Genomic DNA, 14168 nt, shown 5'->3' on the forward strand with positions numbered 1-14168 from the left:
TTTTAAATCAGTTGCTGTAACTGTTATTTTATTCATAATTTATTTATTATCTTATTTTACCCATTTTTAGATAAACCATCTTTATATCAACAACTCCTTCACACAATACTAGCTTTTGTAAATAAATTTTAAAATGTAAATATATTTTAAAAGCTTCTCAAACCCTGGAAATCCCACTGTAAGAGCCAACTGGCAGCAAAAGATAACCACCAGCTAATTGACAACACACTTCAAAATCACTGGAGAGTGTACTCTTACAGTGTATATAAACAAAGAACTTTAGCAACATGCATAATTAAATTCTTGCATTTATCATCCAAACACCATCAGTAATAGAAATACTCTGTCTGCTGTGATGACCTTTCAGACTGAATCCAGCCATGAGCCCAAAACTGTCAAGAGCACCACTGAGCCATGTCCCTAGATAGCAAAGCACAAGGAAGAATTTACAAATCCAGAATTATTTTAGGCTCTGGATTTAGGTAGGGAAATTCCTTGAGCTGGATGAGAAATATCCTTACACCCACCTTGCAGCCCCATCGGAATGTTGTGTTAATATCAGCAAATTAAAGTGCAACAACTGACAACAAATCAGTTACAGCTGGAATTTAGAATAAAACCTTCATCTAAATGGAGAAATAATCTCCAGAGAGGAAAGATTAAACATCCTGGTATCTCAAAATGCCAAAAGTCTGAAATGAAAACACATAGGAGCACTGGGAAAAGGGTCTGTGTAAAATTTCAGGTGCCGTAGCACTGCATTGAGAAAGTAGTAAAAGAAACAACCAAAAAAGAAATAAAAAAAGAGATGAGGGGCAGGGGGAAAAAAAGAGCATTTCTTAAATGTAAACGCCCTTCTGAGCAGCAGAGATTTCCCTCCACAGGTTGTCTGTCAGGAACAGCCTTGACTCAGGGCAGAAGCCACATGTCAGGGACAGTGATGAAGATGTAGCTGCTGCCAGGCCTGGAGGAGATTCCAGTCCTGCCAGCAGAGCCAAGGGATGAAGCAAGGTGACCTGCAGGCACCAAAGCAGCACAGAGAGACAGAAAGGAGCACACCCTCTTTGGCTGAAGCTCTGTGCTTGCAATTTAAAGAATGATTAAAGATTTCCAGTGCAGGACATGGCTTGTGACACAGCATGTGATCTCTGAGATGAACCTGTGTGTCCTGGGAATTTCAGTGCACAAAAAGAGTCTCTCCCAAAAAGGGAGAGATACAGGAGAATTTCAAGCTTTGAAGGGACAGGAAGGAGGGAGGAAGAGAAAGAAGATAGTTTCTCTTTCACAGACTATTCAAGGAACTAATTTGTGACACGTGCACACACTTCCTCACCACAGAACAAAACAAAGAAGTGGACATTGTGGAAAAGGATTTGCATGAAGCACCAGTGATGGCATCCCAGGCAGGGTCCCAGGCCACCAGGGCCACCCCCAGCACTGCTGTGGGTGTCACATGGAGCCCCATCCTTCAGCAAGCCATGCACAAGCACTTCACCCCTTTTGTGTCTTCTCATTCATTATTATGGTACCAGAGGTCACTTCTGCTTCAAGCTCCAAAATGACTGGTGTTGTTTCATTAGGTGTGAACACCAGATGACTGGAACTGCCTCTCTCTGAGGTAATCCTTCCCAAATTGAGCAGAGTCCCATTTGTAAGTCTGTACAAGCAGGACTTTCAGTAGGCAGCCACTGTTTAGCAATCTCTTTTTAAAAAATACATTCTCTATTTTCATTGCAAAAAAATGAAATTTTTACCAAAAGGTTTAACAGAATCATGAAAAAGACAAAGGAAACAAACCCTCCAGACTGCATGCTCTTGATTAAAGCAGAATCCTCTCCAGCTGACATTTCTGAAGTGCCTTTTTTTTGTTTTCTCACTTCATGGGTAAAAGGGAAAATGAGCTGATATTTGCTATTTTTACCTTAACCACGCCAGCACTGTTAGTAAGCCATGCTCCATCCTCACCAAGCAGCATGGAACTGCTGTGAACAATAAAGCCTGACTTTGAAATCATACCTTGACGTCTCAAACCAACCTGCCAACAAGTCCAGAATATTTGCTCTAAATATAAAACACAAAGGCACTCTGGGTTTTATAAAGACACAAGCAAGCACCAGAATTAGACTAAATTAATGAGCATGTGTACTCCAATTCCAACAGACAGGACAGCACCCGTCTGGCTTCACTTAGGAACTTGTTATAATCTCTGCCTTATAAAAAGGTTTTTACACATATGAAACACTCATATACCAGTGAGACATAAAATCAGGATGTAATCAAATCTCCACAGTTTTATGTACAAATCCCTCGGGACTTTAAGCTGCAAAGCCAAACGTGAATAATTGCATCTATTTTCTAATAAAGACCATGTGCTCTGGGGCACAAGTACACAAGTTTTCAAGAGCTCTGCATAATATTTTTGGAGGTATTTCTACTTCAAATAAGCAAACCAGCTAAGCAGAGATAAACATGCACACGCATCCCTGACCTTGTTCAAACAATGCACCAATCGCTGTGATAAATCTGGTTGCCAAATCTAAATATAGACTTTCAGGAAAAAACAATGGAGTTTGGGCAGAAGAGGCCTTCTCCTATTTACTGTTTACCTAATTACCCAAATGAATGTGCAGTTTGGCCTCTGTCCCCTTTTGGAGAGTGGGAGCCAGGGGAGCTCTGGCTGTGACTGGAATCGCAGCGTGCTGCGGCACATTCGACGCTCCCAGTGCACTTGGTGCAATTTCAAAGCTTGTCTCACACTTTGGGTATGTGCACACTCTGCTCCCCCCAGACAGCCCCATGCCTGACACAAGGCAGATAGGCACTGCAGGGCTGACTCACTGCTACAGAAACAGGCTCTGAAAAAAATTTCTTAAGAGAAATCCCATTCAAAACCCACTCTTAAGTTTCCAACTTCGGGTGCCCAAGCAGGAAACAAGGGGAGGTGGGAGCACAGGGCAAAAGGAGGAGGAGAAAGTTCTATTCAGGGTTGTATTTTTAGACTATTACTAATTTTGTTTTGTCACTGTGCTACAGAAGCTAAACCTGGGTGAATTAATGCAGCATTATCCTTTCTAATTTTTGCTCAGTCCAGGCTGCAGTCTAAACCTAATCTCCTTACATGGGACCTGGCAGGGCATTGCTCTCCCTGCCCTGCTGTGGCTCATAGCTTTCCACCAAATATTCCTGCCTGCAGCACACATCCAGCCATGGATTCCCTCTCTTCCCCAAAGCATGTAAAAAAACAAGGAGAATTCCCCCTTTTGTCTTTGGAAACAAAAATCTATGTACTGATGACGCCAAACCTGAAATCCTGATTTGTTGTGAAGCACACCAAGATAATAGGATTTATAACCACAATGTATGGGAAGGAACACCACTGAAATGCTGTTCCTTCTTGCTAAAAATACATCTTAAAGTGTCTTTGCCCTTCTTGAATTATGGATATTTATAAGCCAAATTTTGTTGGGCAGGCTGAGGCTAGAGGAGAGAAATCTGTGCCCTCTGTTCCCTGCTCTATTTTAGTCTGTAACAGTTATGCATCCCATTTATTCTTATTGTTTCAAAGCAAGTTAGTTTTAACTTCTATTTTTTTAACAAGCTGCTGTCCCCAGCTGTCATTATTAGGGTTATTGCCAACCTATTTTTTTATTTCCTTTCTCCACATTTGCACAGCACAGGCCCAACCCATTCGTGACTTCCCTCCCTAGATGCAAGTTGCCACACATAGATCAATTGCACAGAAATACAATGACTTACAGTAAAGAAATCATTGGGGAAAAAACAAACATATGGACCTCAACTTATTTATAAATATCTTCAAAAAGGAGCCTGGAAACATCCCACCCCAGGCTGGCAGTGCACAAGGCAGAAGTGGCAGGGAGTGGCAAGGGAAGAGGCAGACAGACAAGGATTTTATTTTTTGTCTTATTAAAGTTTTGTTTTATTCTTTCCAGAAAAACAAGAAAGGCCAGGAAATCCTCAGAATTTGGCATTCCCAACACCACCTCTTTAGATGAACACAAGGTCCTCACTTCCTGTTCCCTCCTCATTTCACAGCAAGTGAGGACAGAGCAGGACAATGCCAACGTCAGGAGCTGCCATCAAACAACTGCTCTACAAACAGAGAAGCCCTGTAAGCCAACCCTGGGCCAAATTTGGGTTATTTTGTTTATTTCTATTCCTGGATGCTAATGCATCCAGGTTTTTTTAACTATGAAAACATAGGTCTTAAGAGTCACTGAAGCTCCTCCTACACGTCTCATCTTTGGAACAAAGATTAACTGACCCAGCTTCCTACAACAAAGTGTCTTCTCTGACCATCAGCAGCCAGAAGAATTTGGGGGTAAAGATGCTTAAACAGGAAGGAAAGAGGTACAAACCTGTAAACCAACCCTGTGCCAAACTGGAGTTATTCTATTTATTTCTATTCCAAACTAATGAATCCAGGTTTTTTTAACTATGAAAACACAGGTCAGGTCTCAAAAGTCACTAAAGCTCCTCCAACACTTCTCATCTCTGGAGCAAAGATTAACTGGCCTAGTTTCCTACCAAAAAAGTGTCTTCTCTGACCATCAGCAGCCAGAAGAATTTGGTGGTAGAGCTGGTTAAACAGGAAGGAAAGGAACAGACCCCAAAGCTCAGAATAACCCTCTCCCCACTGCTGCAGGGGAAAGGAGGGGACACAGGAGCCCATTTAATGCTCCTCCTGCTCACACCAGGCATGGAAATGTAGAAAAGGTGATGGAATACATAAAAGTCTCTTTTCCAACCTGTGCCATAGGTACAGCTTTGGAGCAGCTGTGCCCTCCTGCATCTCAAGCACAGTGCCAGGCACAAACAGCTCCAGACTAAAAGGTGCTGGTGCTCAGGACTGACGCAATTTTGGGACCCATGAGAAGCTGCTGTGGTTTCACCATCATGCAGCTGGCATGATGTCCAGCAACAGGGGCCAAAACTCACCTCCCTGTATAAACACACATTTAGGGACAACTGAAACCAAATCAAAATCAAGTTCTTCCTGTCTGAAAAGCTGTCAAGCATATCAAGTCCTTCTTTTACCTTCTAAACTGTCTAGAAAACTGACATAAGAAAGCTGATTATTACTCTGCAATAAACTGTAGTAGAAGACAAGAAAAAAAAAAAAAAGGGCAAATCTGAGTTTATCTTCTTAAAATATAAACCCCTCAAGGAATACAATTTGCTGCAATTAAATACAAAAAGCCAATCCTCAAGATAAGCCCTAACAAACCACCTTGAGAATTTAATAAATTGTGGTTTGGTTTGGGGGATTTTTCAGTGCATCTGTTAATGCATTTACCTGGCCTGTCAAACATGTTCTGAAGTTCTCACACCAGATGAACACAGAAGCCAGAGTAGAAAGTCAGCAAGACAGTGTGGGACCACTGAGAGAACTGTTTCAATAAAGAGGGTTTGAATATTTAATTATAAACTAGAAAGAAGTCTCAGGTTTCAGCTTGTATCATATAAAATTTCACTGAAGTTATATGCACAAAGAGATATTGGGAAGAAATCCTTCCCTGTGAGGGTGGGCAGGCCCTGGCACAGGGTGCCCAGAGAGGCTGGGCCTGCCCCAGGATCCTGGAAGTGTCCAAGGCCAGGCTGGACTGGGCTTGGAGAAACCTGGGATATTTAAGGTGTCCTGCACATAGCAGGGGGTGGAACAAGATAAGCTTCAAGGTCCTTCCAACCCAGCCCTTCTGGGATTCCATGATAAATCCATCCACCAGATGCAGCACCACCACCGTGGGAAGCTGCACATCTGCCATCTAACTTGTGGATTATTTTAACTCTCACAGATGAGCAAGAAATTACTGATACAGTAAATACACAGTTGCTTTTACACTTAAAAATTTTTAGTTGTTGATATGTAAAATAACTCTTATTCAGTCTTTATATCTAAAGAGTTATCTTAACAAGCTCTCTTTTGAGTCTGCAATTCAAATCTTTCCTTTCTGGATCCTTAAAGATTAGATGCAGGCCATATTTCTGCTGCACAGAAGGCATGAGCTCCTCTTGCTCTATCTTGTATTTATTTTGTTCCCCATCATCCACAGATGATGTTCCCCAAGCAGCTGAGAAGTGGAATGCTCTGTTCCCAGAGCCAACACCATGAGTCAGTGTGTGCTCACTAGTCAGGGTACAAGATCTCCCAGCACTTTCCCCCAAATCCCAACCATTTTGCAAACTTCTATTGTGCCTAAATTAAACAGCTTTTGTTATCAAGTGAATAAAAATTCACATTTCCTGCCAAGCCACTAAACCACATTTAAATGGCAGAATGTACACCCAATTTAGCATTTCTTAGTGGTTTAGGTGGAAATTCAGGTATGCAGGCAATGACTTTGCAAAGCTGCAATGGTCATCTCGACAGAAGGAGGACAACAAAGCCTGTGAAGTCCAGAGAGAATCAACACCTCAACATTTCCTGGATCTCAGAATGCAGGCAAAGGCCAGCAAATCCAAACCTCTCTGCTGCCACTGGGCTCCTGTACCCTGCAGGAGCTCTGGCTGTGGGCTGGCCTTGCAGGAGCACTTGGTTGTTCTGAGCTGTTTAAAACCTTTCACTTTGGTGCTTGTGGTTTTACAATTCCACAGTTTCAAGCAGCTCATCAAAGGAACCTGTAAGCAAAGGTGGGAGGACACAAACACTCTTAAACTGGCTTTGTTAACTAATCAGTCTGCAGTGGAATCTGAAGTCTGCAAGAAGATTTCCAGAAATAGTGCATGATTTATGCAGAGATGATTGCACATCAATTTCTTATTCAGAATCTTTGTCACATTCCCTGGGAAAAAAGTTGGGTTTATTTCTGTCCTCCATTCTTCTCCCCTACTGGGTTCTTTCAGTTACTTTTCCCACTTACTCTCCTCTGCTCTTCCCAGGCAACAAACTATCAAACACAGCCAATAAATGGATTAAATCCCACAAGCTTTCCTGCTGTAGTCATTGCACTTTTCACAGCTGAATAGTTCATATCCATTCAATTTCCATTTACAGGGTCTGATCACTGAATTGAACAGGAAAGTTCATCCACCTGCACCTCTCTGCTTTCAGCCTATTTTTGAAAGTCCTTCTTATAATCACAGCTCTAGACTATCAAATGAATCACAGTTCAACAGATTCAATACTGCAAAAAATTTCTATTCCAACACCAACTTACATTTTCCCTTTTTAAAGCTGGCAATGAAAGAATATTAAAATAGAAGCTGCAGCTCTCCTATCATTAAGGCATCTAAATTTTGTACTACATAGATTTCGAGGGAACTTCTGAATGAACCAGAAGGTGGCAATTTCTGGGTAATCCCACCAAAGCCAGGAATGGCAGGGGGAAGGGGAATCACTGCTCTCACTCTCTTTTCCTATTATTAAATGCAATACAATTAAATGCAAGGGTTCCCTGTAAAATAACTGAAGCCAATCACCACAAACTACACTAGAGGGAAAATTAGGCAGAATTTATGCAGCAATACAGAAGAAAACAGTGACACGGAACACAATGTCTCACTAAAGCATGAATAAATGTGCATTTAAAGCTCAGAAACTTAGAGCCAGAAATAAGAAGCAAAACAAGGCAGAGAGAGGAAGGGCAAGGGAAGAGAAGGAAGAAACATGTGCTCATTATCTCAAGAGCTTAACTCCAGAGGTTCCAGGAGGAGTGAAGAAGCAGCAAAGAGATTCCAGGGCAGCAGCTTCTGACACAGACAGGTCTGATGCTGCCATTAGCTCTCCATACACATCTGAGGATTGATGTGCAGCTCTTGAAATCTGACAGGTAGAAAGCTGCAATTTAGCAGGAATAGTTATTTAAAGCACTTACTCAGGAAAAAGCTGGATTTAGCTCAAAGAAGAGGCCACTGCCTGTGACTGCCCCAAATACCTGGCCATGGCAAAAATTTCATACAGGGACTTTTAAGAGTTAAATCTGCAGACACCATCATGAAATCAATGTTTGTATTTTTTCTGACTAGCCTAATCATAACTTTCAGCCCCAGAGTTACTTTCAGTATCCACAAAACTCAGTTTAAATTCACTCTTCCTACTACCTAAATTATCATCTAATTTGTTATCTCCTCTCAAACTGGAAACCTCATTTTCAAAACTAATTCTCTTACTGTTACCTGATAACAGCCCTCAGGATTACAAATTTAATCACAATAATAACTGAATACACTGACAGGTGAACCCAAATACTTCCAGTGTTTACACCAGCAGCAATAATTAGTATTTGGCCATGTCAGAAAGTGACTGCAAATTTACCTCCACAAGGAAAGTGACTGGAACAATACAAGTAGCAGTCCCTTACTGAAGAGAAGATACAAGAAGAGGGAAAAGGTTACTTTTAATACAAGGTACCTACAATTTATTGCCAAAGTGATTTATTACTAATCCAACTTTCTTTTTAGAGGCTAAAATGTTTTCATTATTAAAAGAAAAATATATAGTAAGTTCCCAGCAAACAGAAATAGGAACTTGCTAAGATTTTTTTACTTAGATTTTTTACTTTACATGGCTCAATTTCCTCTCCCTCCTGCAATTATCTGTCTGCAGAGGAAATAGCACACAACATTCTGTGCCTGGCTAGGAGGTTCATAAGGACAAGGAATATACAAGGTAATACCATGTTATTTTTGAACAGATTCTTTTCTTTCTTTTGTTTTTAAAGAATATTAAAAGCCTTTCTGCAGACAGGATTCTGATGCTCCATGACAGAAGAATGCAGCACTGCTAAATGCAAAACAGATCTGGAATATTTCTGACACCTGTGCTGCACGACTGTCATTAGAGGAGAGGAGATGCTTTTCTGGGTAAATATGTTCTATAACATGTTCACTTGAAGGGGCAGCATAAATGTCACTGCACTCAGGTGATTGCATCCATACTGAAACTCCCTTAGCCATGGGTCCTGACATCTCAGCTCTGGGGCTGCCACCCTTAAATCCACACTGCCCTACATAAAGGTCCCTGATTTATCATCCTCAGCACTCTCAGACAGAAAACACTCCTGATGCTTAAATAAAACTACCCAAGATCCCTGTTACTGCCATTATTTACCTGCCAACAGACAGAAATGTAAAGATGGTGCAACCATTAAAGCTGTTACTTTTCTGCTATTTGAGAGCTTTGATGTGACAACTTGAAAGTTCATTTACCAGCTCCTTGCATCCAGTGTCACCCTGCAGAGCCTCCAGGTGATGTGGCAGCATCAGCTGTGGGGATGCAGCTGAATCAGGGCTGTCACAGTTGGAAAACAAAGGATCCTGCTTAGCTAAGTCCTTTTCAACAAGTTTTTGCTGCTTTGCTGTTCTTTAATGTGTTGAGTTTTCATTCAGTTTGTATTTTTATATAAGAAAAACAATAATGTTCAAGAACAACCAATTTCAGTTGACTTAAAAGTCTCTTCAGCTAGAGCACAGCTCAAGCTTGTTTCAGTTTACCCCTAATCCAAACAAGGGTTTGCATCTTCTCTGCAGCTGCACACCAGCACACAGATGAATTAAAGAGTATTTAAAAGTAGCAGGGATCTCAAGAGAGGAGAGATAAATGCAGCAACATTTGTTAGGCTGGCAAAATGCCATTTGCTGATTTTGACCATGACATTTTATAACCTTTTTGTTTTAAATAAAGATCAAAACCTTAGGATGTTCAGTTTCACCACCACTTCACGAAATGGTCTCAAGTTCTCTGCCTTAACCAACCTTAAAGATATTTATGCATTAATAGGAGTCATTAAAAATATTTCATTATAATTAAATACTGCATTCTAAAGGGATCATAAAAAAAAAAAACTTACTGTCTCAAAGTATGTGGAATATAAATCCTGCTGAAATAGTATCTGACCACATCTGTTCTTATACAAAAGTCCCCACTTAAAAGTCCCTTTTAAAGTCTGATATTTCATGTACTTCATTAATCCTGAAATCTCTGAAAGCTGCTGTAAGTTGTTAGTGGCTAATCAAATGCATAAATTGGGACCACACAAACCCATGATCACTTTCAGATCTCCTGCAAGTAAATCTCTCCCTAACAACTAAGAATGAAAGAAAATATTATTTTTAATTACATGAGAAGCTCTAAATAAAGAAGAATGGTCATCAAAGACTCTACTTAAAGACAAAATCAACGTCTTTTGCAGCAGAATTTTTCTGTCAAAATAAAATGTAGCAACACAGAATAAGGTGTAGATCTGTGTTTTTGCTGCTCCCCACACCATAAACACTGAAAAATAAATATTCTAAGTGTCATTTGTGCTTCTTTGTAATGTTTCCTTCCTGTGCCATTTCTTTTTCCATCTGACTGCTAATTGCAGTGGTCCCTTCATCCATGGGCTGGTATGGAGAGCTGGGCAGCAGGCTGGGATTACAAACCAGAACTGAGGTCCCAGCACTCAACCCCCTGCAAATGCAGAAACCAGGCTGGCTTCAAGCAGCAGCCTTCCCTGGGGCAGAATGAGTGCCTGGATTTGCACACCCTCTCCAAGTGCTTTCCAAGGGGTACACTTGCTCCAGGATCACATTTCCCTCACCTCAACCTCCCAGCATCCTCACCTTCCTAACATCCTGCAGGCATTTAAAAAACCCATTTAACACACCTCCCCACAGTGTACACAGTGAGATTTAAGGGAAAAAGAACAAAACCAAAACAACACAGCTCTCCAGGGGTTCTGAAATCATGCTGAAAGTTATCAAAGCCAAGGCTATTTACATGTTGCCCTCTTGGCTGTGTTTCCCTCAACAAAGAATTGTGCTTTCAAACACTGATGGACTAAAACTTCTCTGAAGAAATGTACACAAGGTATGTACATAAAGTACACTTTACACAAAGTAAATGTACTCTAGTCACTTAATACCTGCTAGACTTGCCTATAAAAAACCCCTCTATGTTAATTCTCAGACTGACCTTAAGTGAAATTTCAAGTAGAATAATTCCATTCTCCTTATCCCTGAAGCAAGTAAAAGGGGCCTAGAAGAAACCTGGAGAGGGACTTTTGACAAGGGCATGCAGTGACAGGACAAGGGGGAATGGCTTCACACTGACAGAGGGCAGGGTCAGATATTGGGATATTGGGAAGAAATTCTGCCCTGTGAGGGTGCTGAGGCCCTGGCACAGGGTGCCCAGAGAAGCTGTGGCTGCTCCATCCCCAGAAGTGTTCAGGGTCAGCTTGGAGGGGACTTGGAGCAGCCTGGGCTAGTGGAAGGTGTCCCCACCCATGGCAGGGAGGTTGGAATGAGATAATCTTTAAGGTCCCTTCCAACCAAACTATTCCATGACTCTATGACATTTATTTTCACTCAGCTTCTTTCTGTAAAGACTGGTTAATTTACCCAAAGCCCCAAGCTATTTATAGAGAGATCAAGGAGATCTCCTCTACAGTTTCCTGTATTTGTCACACAGCATCTGTCACAATGCATTCAAGGAGATTACTCTGTTTCAAGTCATATTTCAAGGCAGAAAGCCATGGATTCTGAGAAGCCCTGAGTGAGTAGGGAGAGATCAGTAATTTTGGGCTAGAAGGGAATTGCATTTGTCAACAAGATCTCCTTCCCAGCAAAAGGCAACACAATACTTGGCACATCCAGTCTGTAACTTCTGCACAAGAGAAGTGCTTGTGCCTACACTGCCCCCTCCACACTCTCAGCTGCAGCCCTGGGAGAGATGGGCAGCAGCCAATAACTCACACTGAAGTCCTAATTTCAAAGAGCAATTTTTCATTAAAATTCACACCCTGATAAAGTTGGCACTTGGATAAACTTTATCACATGTGGCTCAGGTGTGTCCTCCTATCCTTATCCCAGCCTGGAGCAAAGAAGTTGTCCTGCTTCATGAGGGCTGTTTCAGTCTTTGATAATTCACCTAATCAGTCCTAATTATTCAGAGTCATTGATGAGCCTTCTGCCCTACTAAAGAGTTATTCCCTCAGCTATGGCACTGCAGAAATTGTTTCCTGCTGAGGCACTTTGGAATGTCTACTTTGCAGAACAGCAGCTGAAGAAAGGTGCTTGCACCAGAAAGCCACAAGGCTAATAAAATCAATTCTTGACATTTGAGACAGCCTCTTAAAAACAGTCACTGGGTATGCATATAATCACACTCCATAATTACACTAATTTGCACAATTAAGAGCTTGATAAACACCATAAATTTAAATGAAAAACCCCAGGCACAGGCTGGTGCTGCTACTGGAATATTTTAGAATCCAAAATATCCAACACCGCTGATGACAATTTCTGTCACAAGAGCACCTTAATGAAATCTAGAGAGCTACTTGCCACCAAATCAAAAGAATAGGGACAAAGCAATAAAATTGCTTCTTCTACAGCTCATCAGTGTTGTTTTCTTCTGAACCTCATCTTGTGGTGCAGTCACAACTGACACAACAATTTAAAAGCTCCTGAGATGCCTGTCTCCTGCAAGCTCCCCACTCCCTCCAAAACTTCCAAATTAGACAGAGTGCTGCTGTTAGAGAGCCAAGCTAAGGCGGAGATCCCAGGGCAGGGAACAGACTTTAAACAGAAACAGCCTTTAAACACACATTCACCTGGATAACCATCTTCTCCACGGACAATGCTGTGGCATTTTGTTGCCACCTCACACTGGAGATGAGAGATGAAACAACAGCAATACCCAACAGCTCCTGCCACATTTCTCCTCCCAGGCACCCAAATCCCTTGAGCAGTTATCTTCCCCATCAGACAAGATGTTTCCCACACTCACCGCTCCATGTCTTTGCCTGCATCAGCATCTTCCTCATCAGGCTTGCCATGCTGGAATTTTTACCCGTGCTGCCTAAACCTGCTCAGGCCCAAACCAGGTGGAAGAGGTAAGAAAAGGCACCTGCATCTTGCGCGTGCCGGCAGCGTGGCTTTCCCTGCAGAGCTGGCCAGCCCTGGAGCAGCAGGGCTGAGCACACGCGCGTGCACGCACACGCACAGGAAGCCTGGGACTGAATCAGGGCTCAGCTCGCTGACTTCCTTCTCCATGCTGCAGGGGCTGGGCTGTAAACAAGCACCGCACACGAGCCCAGCGAAGCCGAACAGTCCAGCAGTGAAGGACAAAAGAAGGGAGTGGCTCCAGCAAGGAATAACTATTTTAAATACACAAACATCTTCCCATCAGATTAAAAGTAGCTTTTAAATGAGGCAGATTCTGAAGCCATTGTTGTGACAGGGTAACACAAGACAAACAGGAGACGCTGCTTCCTCCTCTGGAGAGGTCTCCTGGATTGCCAGGACGGAGCGTCCCACAAGCGTTCCAAGTGCCTGGTCAGAAAGTGTCCATGAAAAGAGTTCAGTCACTCCAGGGATAGAAGGCAAAGAAGGGGGAGGCAGATGTAGGAACAGGCTCCCAGAGGGGGTACCACCAGCTACAGCTGCTGCACCTTGTGCAGGAGCAATGGAGGAGCAGAGGAGGATGCTGAGCTTGTGGACAGGTCAGAGCATGTGGCTTTGGCCTCCAGCCTGCCCCACAAGCCAGCCCCCACCCCTGCTCCCCAGGAACAAGGTCAGCCTGGCAGAAATGAGAGTGTGTGCAGGGATTAGGCAGCAGTCAAACACATCCTCCCCAGCAGCATTTCAAGCACAGCCTGCTTGTGTTCTGGAGATCCCCACCTCACCACACAGAGCCTCAGGCTCCTTCAGCTCCCAATGGCTCTTCCTCACCACTTTGTGCCATTTCCCTCACAGCATCTCCACATCTGAGCAAGCACAACACACACCAGCATACATCAAACCCTTTTGCACAGGTCCAGAGGGCTCTAACATTTGCTCCACTGCTGGCAAAAAAACTCTGTTGATGGAGAAGAAAGCAGACAGGTCAAATTCTACTGACCCAAGATGCTCCAAAGGAAGATGTTGATTTCTTTGACAATTCCACTGGCTCCCCAGCAGGTCTGTGCACTTGGCAGGCATGATGAGCAAGGGCAGGCTGTGCCCATGAGAGAGACAGCAGCAGCCAGTTGTGTTCAGTGCTGCACTCACAGACTGTGACAAGCTGGGTGGCTCTGGACAGTGCCCTCCCTGGTGTGTGAAGGAACAGAGACACACACAAACTCTGCCCATTGGCTCTCCAAAGCTGCATGTCTGCTGCCATCAGGGAAACCTGCCACATCCAGGCATCCCTGGAAGGAGAGAGGGAGGATGGACAGCAGAGCCTT

At 42.9% G+C, this 14168-nt stretch overlaps 1 protein-coding gene across 1 annotated transcript in view; it reads right to left on the reverse strand.

Moving 5' to 3' along the window:
* RASAL2 (RAS protein activator like 2) overlaps positions 1 to 12938 on the reverse strand; it is a 126773-nt gene extending 113835 nt beyond the window's left edge. Inside the window, exon 1 of the mRNA XM_063165405.1 lies at positions 12731 to 12938. Within this exon, the coding sequence (XP_063021475.1) occupies positions 12731 to 12779 (49 nt within the window). The 5' untranslated portion in view covers positions 12780 to 12938. The remainder of the gene's footprint in view (positions 1 to 12730) is intronic.
* Positions 12939 to 14168: the final 1230 nt, after the last annotated feature.

Source organism: Melospiza melodia, chromosome 11, assembly GCF_035770615.1.
Source record: "Melospiza melodia melodia isolate bMelMel2 chromosome 11, bMelMel2.pri, whole genome shotgun sequence".
NCBI lineage: Eukaryota > Metazoa > Chordata > Aves > Passeriformes > Passerellidae > Melospiza > Melospiza melodia.